Source organism: Cydia strobilella, chromosome 5 (genome assembly GCF_947568885.1).
Source record: "Cydia strobilella chromosome 5, ilCydStro3.1, whole genome shotgun sequence".
NCBI lineage: Eukaryota > Metazoa > Arthropoda > Insecta > Lepidoptera > Tortricidae > Cydia > Cydia strobilella.
In genome coordinates this window covers 7,587,855-7,613,549 of record NC_086045.1, presented here as the reverse complement: position 1 = coordinate 7,613,549, position 25,695 = coordinate 7,587,855, and the positions used below count along the sequence as shown (strand labels likewise).

The 25,695-nt window shown below is 37.0% G+C and overlaps 1 protein-coding gene and 1 long non-coding RNA gene across 3 annotated transcripts in view; one reads left to right on the top strand and one right to left on the bottom strand.

Moving 5' to 3' along the window:
- LOC134741408 (serine/threonine-protein phosphatase rdgC) overlaps window positions 1-25,695 on the bottom strand; it is a 152,668-nt gene that overhangs the window by 4,506 nt on the left and 122,467 nt on the right. For both annotated transcript variants that reach the window (XM_063674178.1, XM_063674179.1), the window contains exons 11-12: window positions 9,076-9,261; window positions 3,566-3,821 (exon numbers count right to left, since the gene is read on the bottom strand). In XM_063674178.1, the coding sequence (XP_063530248.1) occupies window positions 3,566-3,821; window positions 9,076-9,261 (442 nt within the window). The remainder of the gene's footprint in view (window positions 1-3,565; window positions 3,822-9,075; window positions 9,262-25,695) is intronic.
- LOC134741418 (uncharacterized) overlaps window positions 1-25,695 on the top strand; it is a 233,174-nt gene that overhangs the window by 104,227 nt on the left and 103,252 nt on the right. The gene's annotated exons all lie outside the window — the stretch shown is intronic.

Genomic DNA, 25,695 nt, shown 5'->3' with positions numbered 1-25,695 from the left:
TATAAAACTATGGGTTTTTGGTCAAAACTTTCTGTGTAATGTTAAAAGTATATTAAATTTGGAACAATTGAAGTCCATTAACAGTGCCCTATGTCAAAGAGTTCTTGAGATATGATGCTTTAAAAAAGGGTATTTTGTGCTCCCTGCGTAATTTGCGAAAAACTGCAAAAATTTCGGACTTTTGCTAGTTTTTGCAGTTTTATTATAAAACTATGGGTTTTTGGTAAAAACTTGCTGCGTAATGTTAAAAGTATATTAAATTTGGAACAATTTAAGTCCATTAACAGTGCCCTATGTCAAACAGTTCTTGAGATATGATGCTTTTAAAAAGGGTATTTTTTTTCTCCTTAACAAATTTTTACGTTTTGCCTATATTTTAAGACAAATATCGGCGCAACCGCTCATGCTATGGGATATATTGTAATGAACAAAGTTGTAGAAAATTTAATTACTTTGCAAGAAAGGGTCAGTAAGTCCTACAGTTCTCTTGTTATCATGAAAAAATTAAATTGCTATAATGAGGAAGGCAAAAAATTTATAGTTTAAACTGTTTAAAGCATTGTCAAAATCCCTACAAAAGCAGTACACCATCATCGAGAGCGCAATCTAAGATTAGCTTTTACCGACCTTCCCCGATAGCAGCAGAACGCTGTTAGAGATCAACCATTTTTAAAATGCACTCCCTCTTAAGCACTTCATTCATTCAGTATAGAAATCAAGATACAATCTTGTAGTTGTTGTTGTTGTAGTTGTTGTTTGTAGTTTTGCTTGTTTTTCGGCCCCACTTTTTGATCGTGGCCATTGATTGTTGTTGAGGTTGTATTTGTATAGTTTTGATATTTATTGTCTATGTTTAGTTTAAGTTCCTTTTCTATGAATCTATATTTAAATATTGACGTATATCTGTTATTTATGTTTTTACATCAGTTCTCGATTAAATCTGGTGCAATTCAGTCAACTGCTTGTGTTGTTCTTTCATATTTCCACTTTTCTAAAACTATCGAAATCCCTCTTCTATAATTGTAGTGGCTCTGATCTTGTTTTCTTAACAAATTGTTATGGCTCTGATCTTGTTTTGATACGACCTTGACTATAGTTCACGCTGAGCGCTAATCAGCGTGAACTATCGTGCTGGCGAACCGCACTTTCCAGTGCGGTTCGCCAGCACGATAGTTAGTTTACTAGAAGTCGTGTCATTAGTCATCTAGCTCGCGCTTCTTGGTGCTCTTAAGTGTACTGTGAGTCGTGTCAATACAAGATCACGACAATTACAAAACTATAACAAATTGATAAATCAGAATCAGCCTCCATTGCCCACTCGGTGCCAAGCTAAATAGGTACAATACTGGTTCTTTTGTTCTTATCAAACTATACCAGGGTTGACATTCGGTTTGACGGCAACTTGACGCTTTTAAGATTTGGCTAGACTTCAAACGTATCAGTTTGCTAGCGCATATAAAACGAGATAATATTTTATTTTATCCCTTTTGAACTCGGTTATACTTTTTTTAAGATTAATTTTATTCTGTATTATCTGCCTATGTCTGTTTTTTCCCCAATAAAGAAAAATAAATAAACCGATAAGATTGTTATAGAGCGTCGGACGGAGATTTAATTTGATATGGGTTTATTAACTGACCTTCACCTATGCTAAATTAGGCTTTGGGTCACCCATGTTGAATGAATTTACGAGATACCTTGTCAAAGGCTTTTAGTACCAAAATTATCTATTTGGAGTCTCTTCACATAGAAAAATTTGTTTCTTTTTGCGGCTACCACTGCCGTCGCCGTCACAAACACCTTACTCTTGGTTTGACTTGAACAAATAACCTGTGGTATGGGAAGGACAGGCGTTGCTAATCATAGGTAGAGGTAGTATTTGTCCGTATTCGACCATACGCAAGAGGTAGGTAAGTAAAAAAACCGGCCAAGTACGAGTCGGACTCGCCCACCGAGGGTTCCGTACTTTTTAGTATTTGTTGCTACAGCGGCAAAAGAAATACATCATCTGTGAAAATTTCAACTGTCTAGGTATCACGGTTCATGAGATACAGCCTGGTGACAGACAGATAGACGGACAGACGGACAGACGGACAGCGGAGTCTTAGTAATAGGGTCCTTTTTACCCTTTGGGTACGCAACCCTAAAAAAGTAAAAACCTAGAATAGGTAAAAAATATAATAAATTTAATAAAAGATCATTACCGTAACTCCTTGAACGTATATTAGTTACAAAAATTAAAGTAATGGATACTAGTCTAAAAACTAAGCTGTGCATATGACAAAACTTCGTGCAAATAAACAAGTAGGTACTTATCATGCATTTTTTTAAGGAGATTATGGTTTAATAAAGATTTTAAACAAACATGAAATCTTAGTCCCTAACCGTAATTTGTACCCTAAAGTAGTAGTAATACTAAAAGTCAATTAGCTTTTGATAAGTTTTTGTGTAGGTAGGTGTGGTAGGTACTTTTCTTGACTAACAAGAGAAGCTATCCGAAATTTGCGAGTTCGATGACTAATGAAAGTAATAAATAATGACCCTATTTCCACGGTCGTATTACTTTCTTTGCGTAAGAACTTTGAACCTTTTCTCTAATGTTCCTGTAGAATCGCTACAGCAGTGAGAGCTTATTTAGCCATATTTGTAATTGTGAAGTAAGTAGAATAGAACAACTATAATCGAATTAATATTACCTTCAGCAATTAATACTGAAAGATAATCGATTTCAAAGCAAAATGCAGTGGACTTAAGCTAATACATAAAAAAGTGCTAATACATAAAGGTAAGTGGTAGCTGGTAGGGATAGTCGATGAATGCTTTTAGCGACTAAAACGATTACAGTTTCTATGAAGGCAAGGAGAAATAAGTTTAATTACCACAGAGGCAGGCTAATAGTAGATTATTAGCCAAGGGATAATAGGCACTCATTCCTGCCGAGGTAGTTATATACTAAGTGGTTAATAGTCCGAGGCTGAAATGATATTTTTTATTTCAAATACGAGGAATGTAAAATGCATATGTTATTTTTTTTATATGACTACGTTAAATTTTTAAAGTATTCCTTAAGAGTATTTTCAATTATCAATTTAGGTAAAAATATCGTTATTTATGGAATAGGGGTTTAAAAAATTAGAATGAAAACTGTATAATTATCGATTTTTAAACGAAAATTCGATTACTTATCGTAAAAAAAAATCGTACTTGGAAAGTCAAATGCAGAAACGTATCAGACGTATAAAAGATCTGGCTCTAGACGATAACATCCACAACGCTGCGGTCGATCGAGCAATGCGCGAACCGTGAAAGCCTATCAACGCCGAAATTGCCTTATTTCGTAGGTCGGTCGCGTGTGCCCGTGGTATGATAACACGCCTAATCAATTAGATCCCTGCATACCTACCTGAGCACCTCGATCTCCTCCATTGAAAAGGTTTTAGTATATTTTGCAGATACGATATATTTACATGCGTTTACAACGTACGTGCGTTTTTTAGTTTAGTATAGACGGGCAATTAACTAGTAACTAACCTAATGGCGCAAATAAGTGACGCAATTAATTTACCGCTCTGCTCCACGTCCATACTGCGGAAATAGGCCTCGAGCGGCCTCCGCGCGGACATGATGAGGTTGTGCAGCTCGCGCATCGCCGAGGACTCGACGAGGCCGACACGTTGCCGGAACGTGAGCCGTCTCGTGCGCGACACTGCCGCCGTGTACTGCACGAACTGTCGCTCGAGCGAATTGCCGCATAGCTTCAAATATGCGCCCTTGTTCGAGCCCAGCTCGTAGTAGTTGGATGCGGAGAAGATTGTGATGACCTGTCGACAAACGTACAATCTACAACTTCTAAGTTGATTAAATTTAATAGAAGCGATAGTATTATTGTACACTTCCTGAGCGGATGTCATACGATACTGATATCTACATAGACATCGGATCGGAATATACTGGGATTGAAGGGAAATTCAATTAAAGTTGGTTATACTCTGTTACTTCATAGTTTAAAATGTGCCAGAGAAAAATATGAACACCTTTCGACATATGTTTGTACATATTTATTCGATTTTTTTTATCCCATTTGTAACAAAATGATATGCTAGTGTGTGAACTTAGCATATCATTTTGTGAGTTTCCATAGTATTGGTTTTTACGATAAAACGCCAGAAGTATTGCAAAAAAGTATTAGGAACTGTAGAACTATGGTGCATGCTAATAGAACTCCGAACGTGATCTGCTAGACTTTGATATGCCAACTTCACAGACATATGATACGTTGCATGTTTCTTAATTTGGTGGTTGGAGTTTCGTTAACGCGGCAGCGTGTCAAGCCAAATTCAAAAGAAGGTAATTGGCGACGCAGCGGTCGAGTGTTATATTACAGGAACCATTTGGAGCCACTTTTAACCCCTACTTACATAACTCAAAATCTATTAACCATAAACATATGAAATTTGGTTCATTTATTAAGATCCTCAAGGCTAACTAGAGCCCCAAATTTCATGAATATATCTCAACCGGTTATTAATATACAAACATCAAAAACCTAACCCACTTCGAGATGACCTAGCAAGTTGAAATTTGGCATCCAGCTGGGCATCCAATTGTGTGGTTACGAACGATAAAGAAACGGTGATTTCTTCACAATTTCTAAAAACAGTTTTTATTTAAACACTACCTATCGAATATGAAATACCAAAAATAAATTTTAGTTTTGAATTTAAACTATGATGAAATTGATGAATACTAATAACTTCTGTACAAAAAGTAATGTTATCCCATCAAAACCATAAATGCGAAATGAGAGCCAAGTAATGCGTCAGTGCTTACTTCGCCGGCAAAAGAATTGAGATCTATATGGGTGCCAAGTTCTAGTTCACTCGGGATGTAATTAAAACTCAGTATTTGTCTTGGCTAGTTATAGCCATACCATTAAATAGCTTATATGTTTTTTGATGCATCACATCATTCACAGCCTCAGACCAGCTACTTAGTTTGTGATCATAGCACTCTATCTATCGTACGTCGTGTCCACAGACCTAAAATTTATGCTTACGCATAAAGACAGCTGAAGTGTGGGAAAGGGAAGCCATCACGTATATGAACATCCCATAAGTGCGAAAGAGTCAGACTACAAATGAGAAGGCGTAACCAGTTTTGAGTGACAGGCGGCCCAACTCGACCGGGAGCGCATTGCCGTATTTTTTAATCTTCAAAATAAAAAGAAATCAGGAAGAAAACGTGTAATTAAGTAATGTAGTGAAGATGGTGTCGTGTAGTGTGCCGGATTGTGGTATCACAGTGCGAAATAACCCAGGCAAACATTCATTTCACAGGTAATTATGATATTCCGAGCGAAGTTTTCTTAACGATATTTTGTCAAATTAACAGCATAAAAAGTGTAAAAAGCCGGTTTATACAATTAATTATAAGTTTTTCTTCCGTTGTGTGCTAATATTTTATCATATTAGTCAATAATTTGGAATATTTTGTGTAAAAACTTAAACTGTTACTATACGCTAGGGCTTGACAAAATGTTCATATGACTGTATCGATAACTTGTCGGTATAATAGGTACAATATATATTTAACTATTTCTTCACATCATTAAGATTTATAACCGAGTTAAAATAATAACGATTGTTATAATACCATTTTTGAAGGTGCACATGTTTAGCGGTAAATTTAAACTTCACTTTCCAACACAGTAGGTACTTACTTACATTTTAGCCACTTTTCTACGACTTTGCCGCCAACACAAGGAAACACAAGACAGCGTATACTTGCACACAGCGTATACACACCCAATCCAACTTGTCAGTAGAAAAAGGCGCGATCTCAGGGGTGCGAAACTCCTAGCTTCGGGCAAACTCGGCTCTGTTCGGCTCAGCATTGCTCCGAGCACTTATTAGGGTTTGCACAACTTGACGTCCCTTTGCATGCACAGTCGTGCACACAGTGGTCACAGATAAGATAATGATCTGAATTTTGCCAACCCTAAATAGCCTAAAGGGATAGTGCCATATATTAAAAAGGGACATCATGATTCGACCCTGAACCGCTGTCAAATTTCGGTTTTGTAGGAAGTTTCCTTTCTGTACGGTAGTACTATTATTTATTGTGGCGAAATTAATATTTTCTGTGGTAAGTCAACTATTTGCGCCTACTGTTGGCATGTGTTTATGTTAACGACGTTGCACCACACACACGCATACGACGAGAAACCTGCTTTAAAGCTGTAACGGTGCGGTGCGGTAGTATGTTACGGCTATTATCAACGCTTGCTTAAGTAGCACCATATGTAGGTACTGTAGAATATACTAAGGATATACATAATTTGACCACTTTGATGCTGACTGTACACTCGGTTATTAGTTTTGTTATTTACTTTGCGTCCGCTGTAAAAGAAAATTGAATATAGGCGCTAATAGGATCTAATAATAGTAATAGTTGAGACATTTTATTTTAATAAAAAAGAAACATTGAAAGAGTAGTCGATAAAGCAGTCAAACACCGATAAATTATTAATATGTTGTAACTTGAGATCACTAGTTTTGATCTCACATAGACAATTTACGCACACACTTGCATTTCATTTTTGGTCGCACTTTTAAAGCCTGACAGTTGTTCTTTGTCATCCTAGTTCTGTGGTCGTGTCTGTGTTGTATCTTGTGTTTGTCTGTGTCGCGTTTTGTGTCGAAAATGTAAGACACAGGACGTATTTACGAATAGAGTGCTATCCATATGGATTGCTTGACTACGAAACCCTAAAAACCGATATAAAATACATAATAATAATTAATGATGAAGTCAAAAACAGACAAGAAAATAAAGACATAATGATAATGAATGATGATTGATGGTGTCTGGCAGTAAAATGTGGGTTAGGTAGTCCTAAATAAATAACGCATTAGACGGCTCACGAGATGACGCGCGCACGTTTCTTTTTCTAAAAACATTCCTCACCATTCCAACCTGCGTCGACTCGTACGAGCTAACATCCAGATGGCAACTACAGCTGCATTACTGTCGCGACATTACTGCTGCGGTTAATTTCCTTGATAAGAATTATTGTCGTTCGGTGCCGCATTGTTGCCGCGATTTGATCCGTATCGTTTGTACTGTTACTCATTTTATTAATCAAGTTCAATGAGAGTTACTGTAATGCAACTGCAGCTCACCTTCATGGTTGCAATAGGGTTGCTGACACATGTTGAATTTTATAACCAAATCTAGTTGTAGTAAATTGGAAACTTCAAAAATATATGGGAATTATAAAAAAATACAAGACCCCGTTTCAATACGAAAACTATAAAGGTACCATTCGATTTCTTAAATTTTATTAAAAAAAATATTATACAGCAACAATATACATAAACCCAATATTTCACCGACAAAATCGCAATTTCCTTGTTTTCCATACACCGAAACGGCTTCTATTAGGTAAGCAATAGCGACGCTACACGGTGACGTCATTGTAGCGATGTATTGCCATTTTGTTAGAAGCGTTTCGTCATTACGAAGGCAGTCGAATGCTGATAGTGATCCTGCGGCGCTCCTCTACAAGGCGGAGTCGACATTCGTTGGTGGTTTTAGACGGTAGTCCTACCTCTGGTTAGTCCGTAATCGCTCCTGGCTCCCCCGGGTCAGGTGGCATGCGTAAACGCATTTCCCCAACGTTAAAAAAAAGCGTTTCGTCAGTAACCACCACTTGTGACTTTTGTATTACTTTAAGACAATGGGTCCCATACAGACATTTGATCCTCAAAACAAACCTGATCGACTGATACCATTAATAAAAAAATGTCAAATTATTATGATTGCGACTGTAGTAGTATTGCTATCGCAGCGTTAATGCAGCAGCGGCGTATCATTATTAATCTCCTTGTAAATGAGTGACAGATTGATCATTCTAATCGCTACAGCAATGCAGCATCAACGGCAATGCAATTCATCAAGGAAATTGACCGCATAACCGTCCGTTTCGCGCTGGTGCAACACGATAATTAAAAACAGCGACCCGTCTGAATTGTTGACGCGTAAACTGACGGTAGTGAGATGCGATTAATTGCAGGAGTCACGGCGTAATAATAACGACTATACAAGTATTGGCGACTTTCTATCGTATGTACCATATACTTATGCGGGCTTATGCGTCATAATGCGGAGACAGACTATTAAACTAGTGTATCTGTGAGCTGTACAGTAGACCTCGCGAGGAGGATATGCCCAACATTAGAAAATATGGGCCTTCCCTTACAGTTGCAATTATTTCAAACAAAATGAAAGTTACACAACGTAAAGTACGTTCTCAGGCTATTATTAACATCGCTTGCAAAGCACCCGCCTACGACGAACATAAATTAGTGTGACTGGTAGGTGGTAGGTAACAATGGGTATTCAAAGGTCACACTATACTGGCAAGTCAGAGGCGAATGCTCGGATAGCGATTTTAATTATCTCGCTGAAGGGCTTCCCGGAGATTGTAGAACCTCTTGAAAATAACAAGCTTATCTGTATTACTTACGTCGCTTATTAAATAAAGATACTCAAGATATAATAATTGGTTATGTTTCGCATCTCGTTAGTATCATATTACTGATTTGTTTTGTTTTCTTCATATCACAATGGTGGCAATATAGTGGCAAACAAGATTGCGGCCTGCCTGATGTTAAGCAGCCACCGCAGCCTATAGGCGCTTGACAGTAGTCGAGTTACACGCGCATTGCCGAATCTACTTGAAAATTAATCATCCTTGGGAGCACTGGAAATCTTATTCACCATACTTTACAGTACGTTTTAGATTAAATTCTCCGTTTACGCTACCCAAAGATTGTCTGGAAGAGATCGCTCTTTAGCAATAAGACCACCTGTTGTCTGCCTCTATCTTTCATCAATTGTTTTTCTTTAAGTTATATCATTCACTGAGGTGTGTCAATAAAGTATACTATCTATACATACATACATATATCTACAACACTACATTCTTACAAAGTAGCAGAGCTATTGCGTTAGGGACTTTGTGCATTTTCAGAAATACTCATAAAACGAATTTTATAATTTGATAAAACTTACGTTTCCGTTATGCAATAACTCGTACCCGCCCGGCTTGCACTCGTGGCTGCGTATCAGGAAGCTGAGCTTGTTCCTCTGCAGAAACGACGTGGTCACGTCAGGGCCGAAGTACGTGCCCGCGCCGCGCAGCGCGTTCGCCACGCAGCCGCCCACGGTCTGGGGGTCTGACCAGAGGATGTCGAATACCTGGGAAATTTATCACGATATCAATCGGTCATTTAAAATAACATTTTTATAATACATTCGAAAACTTTTTGTAGTCATATTATGAAAACTAGAGATCGATTTGAATTAATAAACCGGACACACATAACCCAAAGACGGACATGTAACGTAAACAAATAAATTTTAAACACGGGGGCCACTTTTGGGGGGTAAATGAGAAAATTAAAAAATAAAGTTTTTCAAACTATATCGTGTTATATGTATATCAAATGAAAGAGCTCATTGTGGGAATCTCAAATATATTTTTTTTATAATTTTAGGAAAAGCAATTTAGAAGTTTTTCAAGAAAATAGGCAAAAAATTACCATTCCCCCCCCCCCTTTTATCTCCGAAACTACTGGGTCAAAAATTTTGAAAAAAAATACACAAAATAGATCTTTAGTTCACAGGAAAACCTACTAGAAATGTGTAGTCAAGCGTGAGTCGGACTTAATTACTTAGTTTTTGATCCGACCCCTACGGGGTTTTTAAAGACATTTCACTCGCGTTTCACATAAAAAATACATTGATTAAATTGTGTCCGACTCGCACTTGGCCGATTTTTTTATTTACCGCCATTTGACTTTTTAGTGTTTAGAAACTATAACACCACTTAACGTGCGATTAATTATCGCTCGATCAATCAATGTATAATAAGCGAGAGGCGAGCGATATTTCGGAGTTGCTACCTGATATCCGTGACAGAGCAACGATGCCACAATGTCGGTCGTAACATGCGATTCCTGAACACATCATAGAGACTTAGCTAACTTAGCGGTTTCACTCACGTATTTTTAGTCACTCGCGCGACATGTTTTGGAGAGCCTAGGTCTCCATTTTCAAGCACTCACTCACTCAGGCACTGTTAATCCTTGAAAATGTAGACCTAGGCTCTCCGAAACATGTCGCGCGAGTGACTAAAAATACGTGAGTGAAACCGCTATGTTAGCTAAGTTAGTGTGTTTCACGATATTTTAATTCAAACATCATAGAGAGCTTATAATATAATACCTATCTGTGTAAAAGTAGTATATGTAACAGTGTACATAATTAGGTATTAAAACACTTTGTGTGATCCTGTTATGAAACCCACACCCGTATTTAAATGCCTTTCATCGTGCAGCAGTCACTGTGACTGCTCTTAATTTTATTCATGAGTAGGTAACTTTACTTATAGCTGTATCCGATTCGAACACAATATTTTTCAATACTCGGAAAGGCACTCTTGATTCTTCAAAAACAGATATCTAAGTTGCATTTTATCCTCTGAGAGTCGCAAAGTAATTTGGATTCGATTTGTAATATTTTACAGCTAGTTACTGAGTTTCCTCGCGTTGGTATAGGGAAAAATTGTTTAAAAAAGCTCTTATTGAATAAAAATCTAAAGAGTACCTGACTTGATATTGATTTAACATTTATTGCTTATGCTTGCAAGATATACACGTGCATATATTACATAGTTATAATATCAAATCTATATCAATTTAAGGTGGGATTTAAAATTTGCATTTCCCTTACATTGAAAGTACCTACATACATACTATAGGTAGATGCACTAGACGAGATGAGTTGATAGCTTTAAAGTAAAAGCTATGGCAAAAAGGTAGGTAGCGAGGTCACAATGCTTGACAGCTTATATAATCATAGATAAAAGCCGAATTTACAAAACTGTTTGAAATGCCATTTGAATTATTATTTTAAAATATCAATAATTACAAGTAGCCCCAAGAGTCCCAAGACGTAAAATACTTATCGCAGAGAAGTTCCATTATTCTGGTCTTCATGAGCAGTTTCATTTCACCAAACAAAATAGCACTGTTTAAATGTAAATGCTTGTTTTTTTACGAAAAAGACATATCGCCAAACGTGAATTACGTGTCATTGAGGTGTTCCATCCTAGTCTTCATCAGTGGTTCCACTTCATCATCATTTGAGGAGTTTCCTCGATTCATCATGGATGCCATCGTCAGATCTAGATTTTGTCAAAAATGGTACATTTTTTTGTTATTATTAAAAGTATATACTGTGTAAAAATATGACAACCTCCTCCTTTTGGAATTTTGAAGTCGGTTAAATATAAGTTCATAATCCAGATTATTATAACAGTACCTATATTTAATTACATATTACTTTATTTATATCGATATATTTATTTGAACAAATGAAGCCACTTTAAAAACAATTATAAAAGCAGTTAATGTCAAATTACTAGTAATTCGACATTAACTGCTGCTGTAATGTGAAATTTCAAATTACTAGTATCATCGCCAAACTGACTGCCCCATCGTAGAATGTTTTGCTTAGGAAGAAAATTATCGCAGGGATACAAATTAAGGAAGGAAAAAAAAGATTGAATCTGAAAATTTATCGCTGACTAAGGCTATTCATCAGCGCTACTTTAAGGAAAATTGTATTTTAGGGCCGAAGAGGTGTAGTAAACTTCCCCAGAACGCATAGCAGATCTATGTAACAGTAACAGCCATTGGAAACTCATTCAATTGTTTACTGTATTCTCGCGCAACAAATGTTAAGTTCGTGCCCGTTTTCAATGGTTGTTACGTCTGCTGTGCGTGTCGGGCAGCAATGTAATTAATGGGGGCAAGGAAAAATGCTTCTTGCCAGTTAGTGAGCTGTGCTCTCTATTGAATCGTTCATTTGAACCTTAAGTGCGTGGTTCAATCAATGGGACGGAGTAGTTCAAAAAAAGATTAATTCCATGTGGCAAGCTTTAGCGACCATTCACACTATCCCATAGGGTATCGGCACAAAGCCGATACGATACCGGGGGAAATGAAATGTATGAAACTTGTAGTTACAGTAAATTTGTAAAAGTAATATCTTCAAGCGAACCTGCGTCGGAACGTCGAAAATAAAGGTAACAAAATAAATTCGTTATAAGCCCGTTTCGTTATAAGCCTTTTTGAATATGTTTTAAGGTTAATCTGGAATAATTTCAAAATTATGAGTAAAATATCAATTAATGTAGCCTTTTTATCCAATTATGCATAATCTACCTAATGTTAATAGAATCCAGTCGAATAAACCCTCATTAATAATAAATTCTCTAACCACTTTTAACATTTAACCATTCGAATTAAAAGCTACTTTTACTGCATATCGCGATAAAGCAGCGAAGCGTTATAGTTATTAATGAAACGAGAATGATTGCCACAATTTGATTCGAAAGCTGCTATATTGCTTCTTGGTGATGTTCGCGAGTTTATGGTTAAGCTGTCAAATTAATTTTTCAAAATGTTGGACCTAAAATTTAACAGCTTGGCCCGTACATCCATTTCTTAGCAAAAAAAAGTGATGCGGTGGTCATATGTATATTATGTTACTGTAAAAGCCCGAAGTACGGTAAAACCTAGGTTTTACTGATGCCGATCGGTAAAAGCCCAAAATGTTAAATAATATTAGTTTACTTCGGGCTTTTACCGACACTGATTCTGTAAATCCTAGGTTTTACCTCGGCGACCGGTAAAATGTTGAATCTTGCACTGGTTCTTGAGATTATTAGATGAAAATATTGTACGTGTAACGTAACGTAACGTAACGTAACGTAACAGTAAAACGACCGTTATATGTAGCTCCATTTAGAGTGCTGGTTCATATTGTTTCGGCTATTTGAAGTATTTGAATTGACCGCGTAACACCTAGCGGTGAATTCTCGCGATATTCTCTAATTCAAACTTTTTTGAAAATATCGATATGAACAGCACTGGCCAAACTGTGGTATCATTTGTGCATATTGATTTGTCAATTTAGTTCGCCTAATGACAGCTGTCGGGTCGTCGTGTAGACGCGGCTATAATAATTGGCTGTTTGCATTGATTTTTCATAAATCATAAATTATTTTTTTGCGTATTTTCTTAGTAGATACATGTTTTTAAAAGGTAAAAAAACAATACAGTTAAAACAGTACTAAAACGATTTTGGTTTAATTTTAATTTTTAAGTTTTGCCATAATGAAGAACTTTCCGTACTATTTTTGCTACAATAAGCTGAACAATTCCAAATATATTGCAGAAAAGTAATTTCCTTTGCAGTTCTGTTGCTGTCAAAGGCAGGAATTTTCAATTCCACCATGGGTAAGGAGAGGGGAGACCGGGAGGTCTATCCGAACTTTAAAAGCCCCAACATGGTTTGTTATTGATGCTTACTGAAGCGAGCAAAGTTTGTGTAATATCAATAAAAAATCAAGTTGAGATTTATAAAACGTGAATACCGTCCAGGCTCGGCTATTTCATACCATCGCACATTTATACGAATATATATAGAGCTTCACCTCAGGCGAACCAGCGTTCCTATCTTTGAACTTAAGATTACTAACAGACTACCAATTTGCACACAATTTTGTAAAAAGGAGTTTTAATCTGTGTGTTTTTTATTTCGTAGCATTATGTTGATATTCAAGGGTAGGCAGGGGATTAATAAAATGTTTATTTTACGCTAAGTACCTATAACGTCAAAATGGCTAAACATTTCGACATGAGTGTTATAACTATAAGTACTGAAGTTATCTAACATTAAAAAATCATCACAAGAGTAAAAAAAATAAAAAGGTGGAAAAGATCCTTACTAGTCAAAAATGGAAGTATATAGTTATACATAGCTTCCCGCGTTCTGAATCGAAATCAGATTGATGGGTCCCAACCTAAACTACATTTTCGTGAGCACGCTTTTGTTTAAACTTGCGCGTATAAATAGCTTTCGATTGTAGGTACATGACCCAAATATTTGAGATGCGTCGTGTTCAAAAATACCTATTCATTAATAATTATTGAAATAACAGGTATCTTTAATAATTTAAGCATAATACCATTCCACTCGTAAACTTGACTATATTATTATTTTTAGGGGTTGGATTTGTATGCCGAGGGAGAGAACTCTACTCCAATAAAAGGTAGGTAATAATATACCACGAGCGTTATACTTATACTACGAGCGTCTAGTCTACCCGCTGAATTACGTACGGAAACATGAAACGTCTGACAAAACATTTGAACGTCGTCGACTGAGTCCTTTTATTGGATAATCCACTTTATTCAATAAATAAGTATATGACCTCGACATTTGAGTCATTTGACAGTGTAAATTGAATTGTGTATTAGGAGGAACTCGTACTTAGTTATTCCCGTATTTTGTTTTGACATGAATGGATTTGATTTGAAATTTGTTGACACAAGATTGATTATTTAAGACATTTATTAAATTGTATCTATGATTTTATTCATTTGTTAAGTAAGATTATGTAAATATTCATGACGATCATAATACAAATTCATGTAGATTAGTTTTGCGTAATTTATATAGTAAGTAAATGTTCTTTATTCCTCCAGTTTTAATACATCTTAACGTTGTAATTGTATATTATCAGAACAAATATCTAATTCTAAATCTCAATCTATCATACTGGGTATATTCTGAAATCTAATCAAAAGCTTAAAGCTTTTGGCGTGGAGAGCACTTGAGTGTTATATGTTCATAAGCGAGAGATGTACAAACAGTTCTATATGCAAATGTAGAGCAGGGTTGGGAAGCCATTTGTTCTGAGACAGGTCAGGCGGGCGGGCGGGTGGTTTAGTCACGGGTGTCATTTCAATTCCTTATTGAATGGAGGCGAATAGATCGCTCAGACGAAACAGAAAAGTGGGCTCACCGAATAAACATAGTCTGTTGTTACGGTCATCGAGGACTCAGTCACAGTGCTGCATTCGTCTGGATAGCTTATATTGATACTCTGGCAATTCTACGCCTCAGGTACATCAAGAATTCAAGACTTGCTTAATGGTCCTGGTCCCTTACTAACGCATGATGCACACACGGTTTCATTTTAACTATTGAGTCAACCAGTAAATTGTGGCGTGACATACAATAGAACCTTTTATTTGGGGTGCTGTAATCTACACATACACACACACAACAACAACACTACAGAACAACACTACAGTACACAACACACACAGTCTGTAACAAGACTACAGTACCTATATAAACGTAACGTAACTTACAAGGGTATAATTGGAACGCTCAATACGACTGTGACATTGACGGAGGTACGAGTATAAGCGCCGAGATGCTTCCAACAGACTTGAATTCTTATAATAGGACATTACTATAAATCGAATCGGGAATCGTCTGATAGCGATGATGATGGTGTACGAGTTGCGACATAAACGTTAGAGCGAAGCGAGGCCGCCAAGTAACACAAGGAAGGTACTGACAAACTTTCTTCTTCCTTGCTCCATCCCACTTCAGGTGGGGCCGGCTCTCCAAATTTTTTTTGCCACGAGATTTTGTCGAGGGTTGTCGGATCGGGTAAATTGTTCCTCTTAAGTTATTGGGTTATGCTGGTGGAAGAATACGAAAAATATACATATTTTATAATTTAATTACTTACCTCATCATCATTATAACACGTTTATTTTTTAATATTGAATATTGAAAAACCGTTCTTAATAAGTTGTCTGAATGGAACGGAATAGCTGCCGAAATGCCTGTCAAACAAGATGCGTTTTTTTCTTACTTTTACTACCTACTAAGAGGCGTTTTAAGTTTCCAAAGTTTTTATTCCTTACTTGTTGTTTTTATTATTTTTTCGCAACTGTATTAAACCTACGGCTCGTGGCAAGATATCTCGGTACTCGTGGAGTAATGACATACTTTCCGCACTAGCATCGAAATGTACTAGTCTCTCCACAAATTTACAAATTCATATTTAGCTACTTAGTTCGTCACCCATTGTACCCATTGTATTGTGTTGTTGTGAGACGTATTTTAGATTATTATTCGTACGACCTATTATTTTACGACCGGTCTGGCCTAGTGGGTGACCCTGCCTGTGAAGCCGATGGTCCTGGGTTCGAATCCTGGTAAGGGCATTTATTTGTGTGATGAGCATGGGTGTTTTCTATGTATTTAAGTATTTATATACTTATTATAATTATATATCGTTGTCTGAGTACCCATAACACAAGCCTCCTTGGGCTTACCGTGGGACTTATTAGACAATCTGTGTAAGAATTTCCTAATATAATATTTATTTATTTATTTATTTTATTATGAACGCTGCTTACTACAGAACCCTTCATCACATTGCCGTAGTCTATCTTAATCAATTGCTTACTAACACGCAAACAACTGCTAAAAAAACCGGCCAAGTGCGAGTCGGACTCGCGCACCGAGGGTTCCGTACTTTTTAGTATTTGTTGTTATAGCGGCAACAGAAATACATCTGTGAAAATTTCAACTGTCTAGCTATCACGGTTCATGAGATACAGCATGGTGACAGACGGACAGACGGAAAGACAGACAGACGGACAGCGGAGTCTTAGTAATAGGGTCCCGTTTTTACCCTTTGGGTACAGAACCCTAAAAATAACAATTCCGTTTCTAAGTCAGAAAGTTGCTATGGTTATCAAAGTTAAATTGATCCTGACAGTTTGCTCAACAGTCATCAGTCATCACCAAAATGTACAGTCGAAGGCAAAAATATCGATCCAGACAAATGGCTCAAAAATATGTAAACACGACTTTATCGTCTAAGGTGTAACTAAGAGCGTACACATATTTTTGAAACTTTGGGAATGTATATATATTTATGCCCTTGACTGTACCTATGTTGTGAATCTAATAAGAAACTAAATAGAAGTGCATTAAGTATAGGACCTTTGAGGTAGTCGTGCGTAGTTGCGTACCCACGGTACTCCGCAAATGCCTCTTTCCGCGGAAATATTCCCGATAACTAAATTACCAAGAAACTTTAAATTTTTGCCTAACCTTATGCCTAAAATATTTGAAGAGTTAAGAGTTAAGCAAGTTAAAATACGATTGACCCTATCTACTTTCAGTATCTCGGAAACTAAAAATGATAGTAATACCAGTCAGCTTATTAGAAAGAGAATGCGTCGTTTATTACCGTTACCTTTAAAAATGTTATTTTGGTCGGATGTGCACAATCGACGTTATGGAATTGGAGTCGAGATAATATCTCGACTATGATTATAAAAAAGAATTTTCAATATAGGGCTTAGAATTATGTAGATAAACTGCACGGATAGCATAGTCGCGTTTCTATCGCCTGTCGCATCCCTGTCACTCTCGCACTTCCGGTAGCATTCGGAAATTTCAGCGGTAGTATATCGTCATCGTCAGGCTTCGGGGTATTTTTAGCACGGTAAGACTAAAGTGAGCTATGGAGTCGTTGTTAACTTTAAAATTAAAGTCATACTCATACCCATCCTCATTAATTTAATTCATAAAGTAAATAATAACTATGAAAAATACACCACCATCTTCATTGAGGAATAACAAATAATATGCAGGTACTATAATAAATCCATAGAACAATCAATATCCGTAGAACACGTAGCTAAAGGAATGAGTTCTTCATAATCTTCACGTGGTATGACGTGTACGTTGTTCATTTCATCAGTCCATAATATTGTTTTCGGTTACCGCGATAGTTACTCATGAAATAAAACTATGAAAACGGATTATATCGCGTATATTGAATTTATAATACATCCCGACGTTTCGAACCCTTTACAGCGTTCGTGGTCAACGGGTGACTGAGGAAAAACTACAAAGTGCAATAATACCCTCATACTAAAAATAATAAACCATCATAGACTATTTATAAACTTTAAGGCTGGTTGTACATGCAAAATCGGTTCATAAGGCTAGTTATACAATACAACTATTTTCAAGTAAAGATATGTTGGCAACCCTGAGCGCGCCCCAAGATTCTACCTGCTGCGCGGCCGGCCAGGTGGTGGTGGCGCCCCTCCACCAGTATAAAAAGCGCTGCGACACCGGCGACCGCCTCTTTTGTGATTTAGACTTCGGCTTCGAAACGTGGCTATTACTGAATGCATTTTGATTTATTGTACATTTATTTTTAATTAAAAAGTATTAAGGATATTAAACTAGTTTTCTTGAGTAAATTATAGTACTGCTTACATCAGAAGTGGTAAATTATTCACGCAGTATGGGTAGCTCTCGAAGAAGCCGTAAGCGTAAACGTGCTCGTGTTACCAGCAGTTCCAGTAGCTCACACAGTGAAAGTACCAGAACTCCGTCACCTCCGCCTCCCAGACGCAAGAAGGCATCGCGCTCGACAAGTAAGGCGAGGGATCATTCGACAAAAAAGGCAAGAAGTGGATCCGAAACTGTGAGTCACACAAATTCTAATACCTTAAATAATATCATACCCGAATTCGACCCGCTTAAAGACGATATTGACGCATGGCTCAGTATTATTAAATCGTATGCAAAGACTTTCAGCTGGTCAGACGAAATAACCCGGTATCAAGCATTAAATAAACTCAAAGGCTCTGCCAAGGTGTGGTACGATTCCCTGTTGCGTACTGATAAACAATGGCCGTCGTGGAGATGGGTTGATTGGCACAACAAGTTATCCGCGAGCTTTAGGATTCAGAGAAATATGTTTGAGTTGTTAAAAGAGGTGGTAGAACAAAAACCGCGCGAAAATCAATCGTTGTATGAATTTTATTTTGATCAAAAGTGTAGAATCGACCGTTTGCGTTTGAACTTTTCTGACCAAGATATTATATCGATTATACTAGGAAATATAGGAGACGGAAATATCGAAACAAACAGCTTCAGCTCATGCGATCAATTAGCTAGCTTCTTGCATAGTCGTACATATAAGATAAAAAAATCTAACTCTAACGTACCTTCAAAGTCGAGTCAATCTCAGTCTACCGTGTCTAATATTTCTACCAAGGTACCCTCGAGTCAAGCTGCGTCGTCACATTCCGGTAGCGTTGATGAAAGCGGATCACATTCACAAACGCGGCGGGTGATTAAATGTTTTACTTGCGGAGGTAATCATAAAAGAAGTCAGTGCGATGTGAAATGCGATTTTTGCAGTAAAAGGGGTCACATTGAATCTGCCTGTTTCCATAAAAAGGGCTTAAAAACTGAATCAAAGGTAGATAAACAAGAGATTAAATTCGTGTCATCTACGAATGCCCGAGATAAGTTTTTCAAACAGATTGTTCTAGACAATGTGGTTACCCATGACGCATTTATAGATCCAGGGGCTAGTTGTTCTCTTATTTCCAAATCGCTTGCCCAAAAACACAGTTTAAAATACGACCATCTCACATCGCCTGTTTTATTACAGGGGTTTCAAAAGGGTATTACAATAACGGCTAGATATGCGTTAAGTGCAAGTTTAAAACTCGATTCAGTGCATCTAGAAAGTGTTGACTTTTACATTATTGATGAGTTAGAAGGATGCGATATCTTAATAGGAAGGAATGTGATGGAGCGCCCTGACTTAATGTATTCGCGGATTGGCAACGTATTAGAATTTAATTATGCAAAACAATATGACGAGTTTTGTAAGATAATTAACGAAACTGAAATTGACGCCGACTCGAATCACGCTGAATTACTTAGTCTATTTAGTAAGTATAGTGATTGTGTAGCAAGAAATTTAAGTGAATTAGGCAAAGTAAAGAACCATGAAATGACAATAACCGTGACAGATCCGCGTCCTGTACAAAGTAGACCTTTTAGGTCCTCTCCCGCGGATAGACAAATCATTCGGGATATGGTTGAGGAACTACTAGCTAATGAAATCATTTGCAATAGCGATTCTCCTTACGCTTCGCCCGCACTTCTCGTTAATAAGAAAAATGGGGAGAAAAGGCTATGCGTGGATTATCGCGCATTGAATAAAGTAACAGTAACCGATAAGTATCCCATGCCACGCATCGAGGATCTGGTAGATAGGCTTCAGGGTAGCAAGTGTTTCACGAGTCTTGATCTGAAAAGTGGCTACTATCAGATACCTCTAAGTGCCGATTCAGTACCAAAAAGCGCGTTTATTACCGAGGATGGGCACTATAATTTTTTACGTTTACCGTTCGGGTTAGTCAATGCCCCGTCCTGCTTTCAGCAGATGATGAATAAGGTGCTGGGTAATCTGCGCTTTGGCAACGTGATCGTTTATCTCGATGACGTCTATTTGGTGACCCGAACGGTAGACGAAAACCTGAAATTGCTAGAGCAGGTGCTTAAGATATTTCGTGACAATGGTTTAACACTAAATTTAAAGAAATGCCATTTCTTCAAAACAGAAATAGAATTTTTGGGCTATAAAATCAAACCGGATAAGGTGATGCCAAATGATAGTAAATTAGAAGCAGTGAAGTGTTTTCCAACGCCCAGGACTGTGCATCAACTACGTCAGTTTTTGGGGTTAATCAGTTACTTTCGCAAATTTATAAAAAATTGTGCCATGATTTCATCACCCCTAACGAAGTTGCTTAAAAAAGATAGTGCTTGGGCGTGGGAAGAGACACACGAGCGCGCATTTCAGATGTTAAAAGAGAAGTTAATTTCCAATAACGTACTGACAATCTTCGATCCCACGAAAGATCACGTACTGTATACTGATGCGAGTAGGGAGGGTATCGCCGGAATCCTTATACAAATAACGGAAGAAGGTGAAAAACCCGTCCATTATTACAGTAGACAGACCACACAAGACGAAAAACGTTACCACTCATTCGAGTTAGAGTTGCTTGCAATTGTTGCTTCGCTACAAAAATTTAGGTTATATCTGCTAGGATCCCCATTCAAAATTGTGACAGATTGTAACACGGTTCGATATGCACTCACTAAAAAGGAAATCATTCCTCGGATTGCACGATGGGTTTTATCAACGCAAGAATACTCATTTGAGATACAACATCGAGAAGGTGCACGTATGCAACACGTAGATGCGTTGAGTCGAAATCCCGTGCCATCTGGTGAAAGATCTGAGTGTGAGGTCGTTCTTTCAATAACAGAAGCTGACTGGATGCTGTCTGTTCAATTACAAGACCCCGAGTTAGTAAAAATCAAAGAAATACTCGAGTCAGGACAAGCCGATGACAATAGGGACACTTTTAATAAGTATGAGCTTTTAGGTAATAAAGTTTACCGAAGAACGTCCCGAGGTAGAAAATGGGTGGTGCCAAAAAAATGCATTTGGCAAATCCTAAGAAACACCCATGACGACCTGGGCCATTTTTCGGTTGACAAGACTGTCGAACGCATCAACCATCTTTATTGGTTCCCACGAGTGAGACATACAGTTAAGAAATACATCAAAAACTGTATAAATTGTTTGTATTTCAAAAACAAAGGCGGGCCAAAGGAAGGTGAACTGTTTCCTTTACCTAAGCATGCTCAACCGTATCATACATTACATATGGATCACTTAGGTCCATTTGTCGAGACAAAACAGAAAAATAAGTATTTATTAGTGATGGTTGACGCGTTCACCAAGTTTGTATTCATTTATGGCGTAAAAACAACAAACTCTGCTCACGTCATTAAAGAACTAGAACTCATGTCTAAAACGTTCGGATATCCCAGGCGCTTGATCACTGATGCGGGGACAGGGTTTACGTCTAGTGAGTTTACACAATATTGTCATAGTAAAAACATCCGGCTGCATACAGTTGCTACGGGTATGCCACGGGGGAACGGTCAAGTGGAACGCTTTAATAAAACTATTTTAGACGCTATGAGGACGTTAGGCGCTAACACGGATGACGATTGTTGGGACCAATATGTTAAAGTATTACAACAGGGACTCAACAGTACTATACATAAAACCACCAAAGCAGTACCAAGTGAAGTGTTCTTTGGTTATCGTGTAAGAACAGCTAGCGATAATTTATTGACATCCGAGCTTGATAACGGGGTATTCACTGATATTTCTGACTTGCGGAAAAAGGTCGATGAAAATATTAAAGCCGATGCATTATATCAGAAAAAGCGATTTGATGAATCACGAATTCAACCGTGCAAGTATTCGGTGGGTGACCTTATTTTGCTGAAAAATCAAAGCAAAAATAACGATGGTCAAAGTAGGAAGCTAATGGCAACTTATAAGGGGCCGTTTCAAGTCAAGTGCGTCCTAGGGAATGACAGATACGAGGTGACGGATGTGCGAGGCTCTGAAAGAAGTACTAAGCGCTATTCGGGCACAGCCGCGGCGGAAAACATGAAGCCGTGGATTCGAATAGGAGATTGGCCTTCAGATTGAATGTAAGTCTTTATTTTTATTGTTGTTTCGTGTTGGCAAGATAAAAAAAAAACTATGTTACATTAAAAGCCTTGTCACATACCTACTCGTATAAATATATACTTCATATGTGACGTTTTCAATCAAAAGGTATCACATTGTAGCTTGTCGCTTGTCAATTTCTAATTGAAGCTATATGGAAATAGCGCCTTACTGACAAGCGACAGTAAGTAACCTTTTGGTTGAAAACGGCACATATATGTTTTGTATCAGACTTTGACTCTTAATAACTAATTTTTATCATGTGCTGCACCATAGACAAAGAAGACTTGTTATGAAGTGAATTTGGAACGCTTAAGTGAAGTTTTTCGCTCGTTAAGTGCAAATGACTTTATAATGAGAATGAACAGGTTCGATTATAATCTAACTCGGTCTCTTGGAGTTAATAAGTGCGAGTGATTATTATTCAGAACCTGTTTAATAGCTGTATTTAAATTGTCTGGTGCTAAGTGGTCAACACTTGGTAAAATATAAGTCTATCATATAAAGCTCATGTCGTGCAAACCAGTTGAAATAATTACTGGGAGAAAAAAAAAAAACGTAAAAAAAGTACATATTTTAATTATATGTAATTTCGCATATTACAGGAGTACAGGACCCTGGATGGATCATGGTGGTGTCAGGGGCTGACACATTGCAGAACGGCCGTGTTGGCAACCCTGAGCGCGCCCCAAGATTCTACCTGCTGCGCGGCCGGCCAGGTGGTGGTGGCGCCCCTCCACCAGTATAAAAAGCGCTGCGACACCGGCGACCGCCTCTTTTGTGATTTAGACTTCGGCTTCGAAACGTGGCTATTACTGAATGCATTTTGATTTATTGTACATTTATTTTTAATTAAAAAGTATTAAGGATATTAAACTAGTTTTCTTGAGTAAATTATAGTACTGCTTACAGATATATATATACGCGATAAAAAAAAATTGGCGGCTTTAGAGAATGGAATTAATCCATTCTCTAAAGCCGCCAGTGACTACGTATAGTTCTATATCGCAACAATATAGTATTATGTACTCTAGGTACTTAAAGAAAATATTGGAGCGACGAGACTGCAATATAGATAATATTGATTATATTTTTATAATGTAAAATTTGATGACGTATATGTAAACAATATTACATATAAGTAATCAGAATATTTTAAAACGATCCGGACGGACTTAATCAATGAGTATGAGTATGACTTTAATTTTAATGTTAACAACGACTCCATAGATCACTTTAGTCTTACTGTGCTAAAAATACTCCGAAGCCTGGTCACCGTAAAATTGTAAGCACCCGTCAGTTTACAATCCCGCTAGTTAAATTATAAAATGACGATAGGAAGATTACAAATTAACCTAACCTAACCTACATTAGATTGTAAACTAACGGTTTCACAATCTTAAGGCGTCACGTATATTGGGAAAATTGCCGGTAACTTTTAAAAAAATTCTTATGTTATCGACCTACATTATAAAATAAATTGTCATAGTATAACATAGATTAACATGCTAATGTTTTTGTTTGCAAGTAAAACCTTTACATTAAAATACATTTGCACAAGTTACTGGGAAATGACCCTTCTTGGAAAGTTACCGGTAACGGCACATCACGAAAGGCCGCGGGAGTCCAATCTCTCTGGCCGATGAGGGTGGCAGTTGCTGAAATTGCTTTGACCCTAAGAAATGAGATAAGCTCGTTTCACCTAACTTGAAATCATAGAGTAACTTTTGCTAGATCGGTACTGTCATAGTAAATTTTGTAACCCCAGTAAATTCACTGCCATCTGTCGACACATTTTAAAACTAAAAATTAAGATTTTAAAAAATACGATAGAATGTATTTAAATATAGATAAATGATTTTTTTTATTTGCATTAATTATTTTTATGATTTTGACCCATGTTCTTTCACTGATATGCGTTAAAATTGTAAAATAACAACCGAAACCGTCAACGCCATCTATACGACTGTAGGCCAAAACTAGTAGCGCCCTCTGAGCGAGAATCAAATTTTCTTGATTTTCGAGGCACGTTTTTTCCTTAGACTGTATCCATCTATTACGGAGTTATATCTATCTTTGCTTGAAATGAATGATACTCGTACAATACCAAAAAGTGTTAATACGTTTGGTATACCTTACTACAGAGTAAGAATTCTAAATAAAGAGTACGGTATCTGCTATAGCCGGTTAAACACGTTCATCAGTAGCAAAAGGCGCGAAACTCAAATTTTCTATGGGACGATTACCCTTCGCGCCTACAATATTTCAATTTGCCGCTTTTTTCTACTGACGGAAATGGCTTGACAAACTATATAATTATATATAATATGTAATGAGTAGAATCTGTATTCTAAATTAGATTTCACAGTTTTCAAATCTTAATTTGTTGTGCGAAAACAGTTTCAGTCTAATCTATTAATTTGCTGAAGCGTAATTAAGTTACAAAACAGCCACCGGAAAGTACTTAATGTTCTTAAGGCAGAGTTAATTATTGTTGTTCTAAAAGTTGTTCTGGTTTTACTTAAGTGGATAGTTAGATTTACCATAGAGTAACTTATACTAGAGCGGTACTGTCATAGTAAATTTTGTAACCCCAGTAAATTCACTGCCATCTGTCGACACACTTTAAAACTACAAATTAAGATTTATAAAAATACGATAAAATGTATTTAAATATGGATAAATGATTTTTTTTTATGCATTAATTATTTTTATGATTTTGACCTATGTTCTTTTACTGATATGCGTTAAAATTGTTAAATAACAAACGAAACAGTCAACGCCATCTATACGACAGTGGGCCAAAACTAGTGGCGCCCTCTGAACGAGAATCAAATTTTCTTGATTTTCGAGGCACGTTTTTTCCTTAGACCATAGAGTAACTTATACTAGAGCGGTACTGTCATAGTAAATTTTGTAACCCCAGTAAATTCACTGCCATCTGTCGACACACTTTTAAAACTAAAAATGAAGATTTATAAGAATACGATAGAATGTATTTAAATATAGATAAATGATTTTTTTTATTTGCATTAATTATTTTTATGATTTTGACCCATGTTCTTTCACTGATATGCGTTAAAATTGTTAAATAACAAACGAAACCGTCAACGCCATCTACACGACTGTAGGCCAAAACTAGTAGCGCCCTCTGAACGAGAATCAAATTTTCTTGATTTTCGAGGCACGTTTTTTCCTTAGACTGTATCCATCTATTACGGAGTTATATCTATCTTTGCTTAGACTGTAAACATCTATTACGGAGTTATATCAATCTTTGGATTTACTAAATAATTCTAAATTAATAAGTAAGTAATATA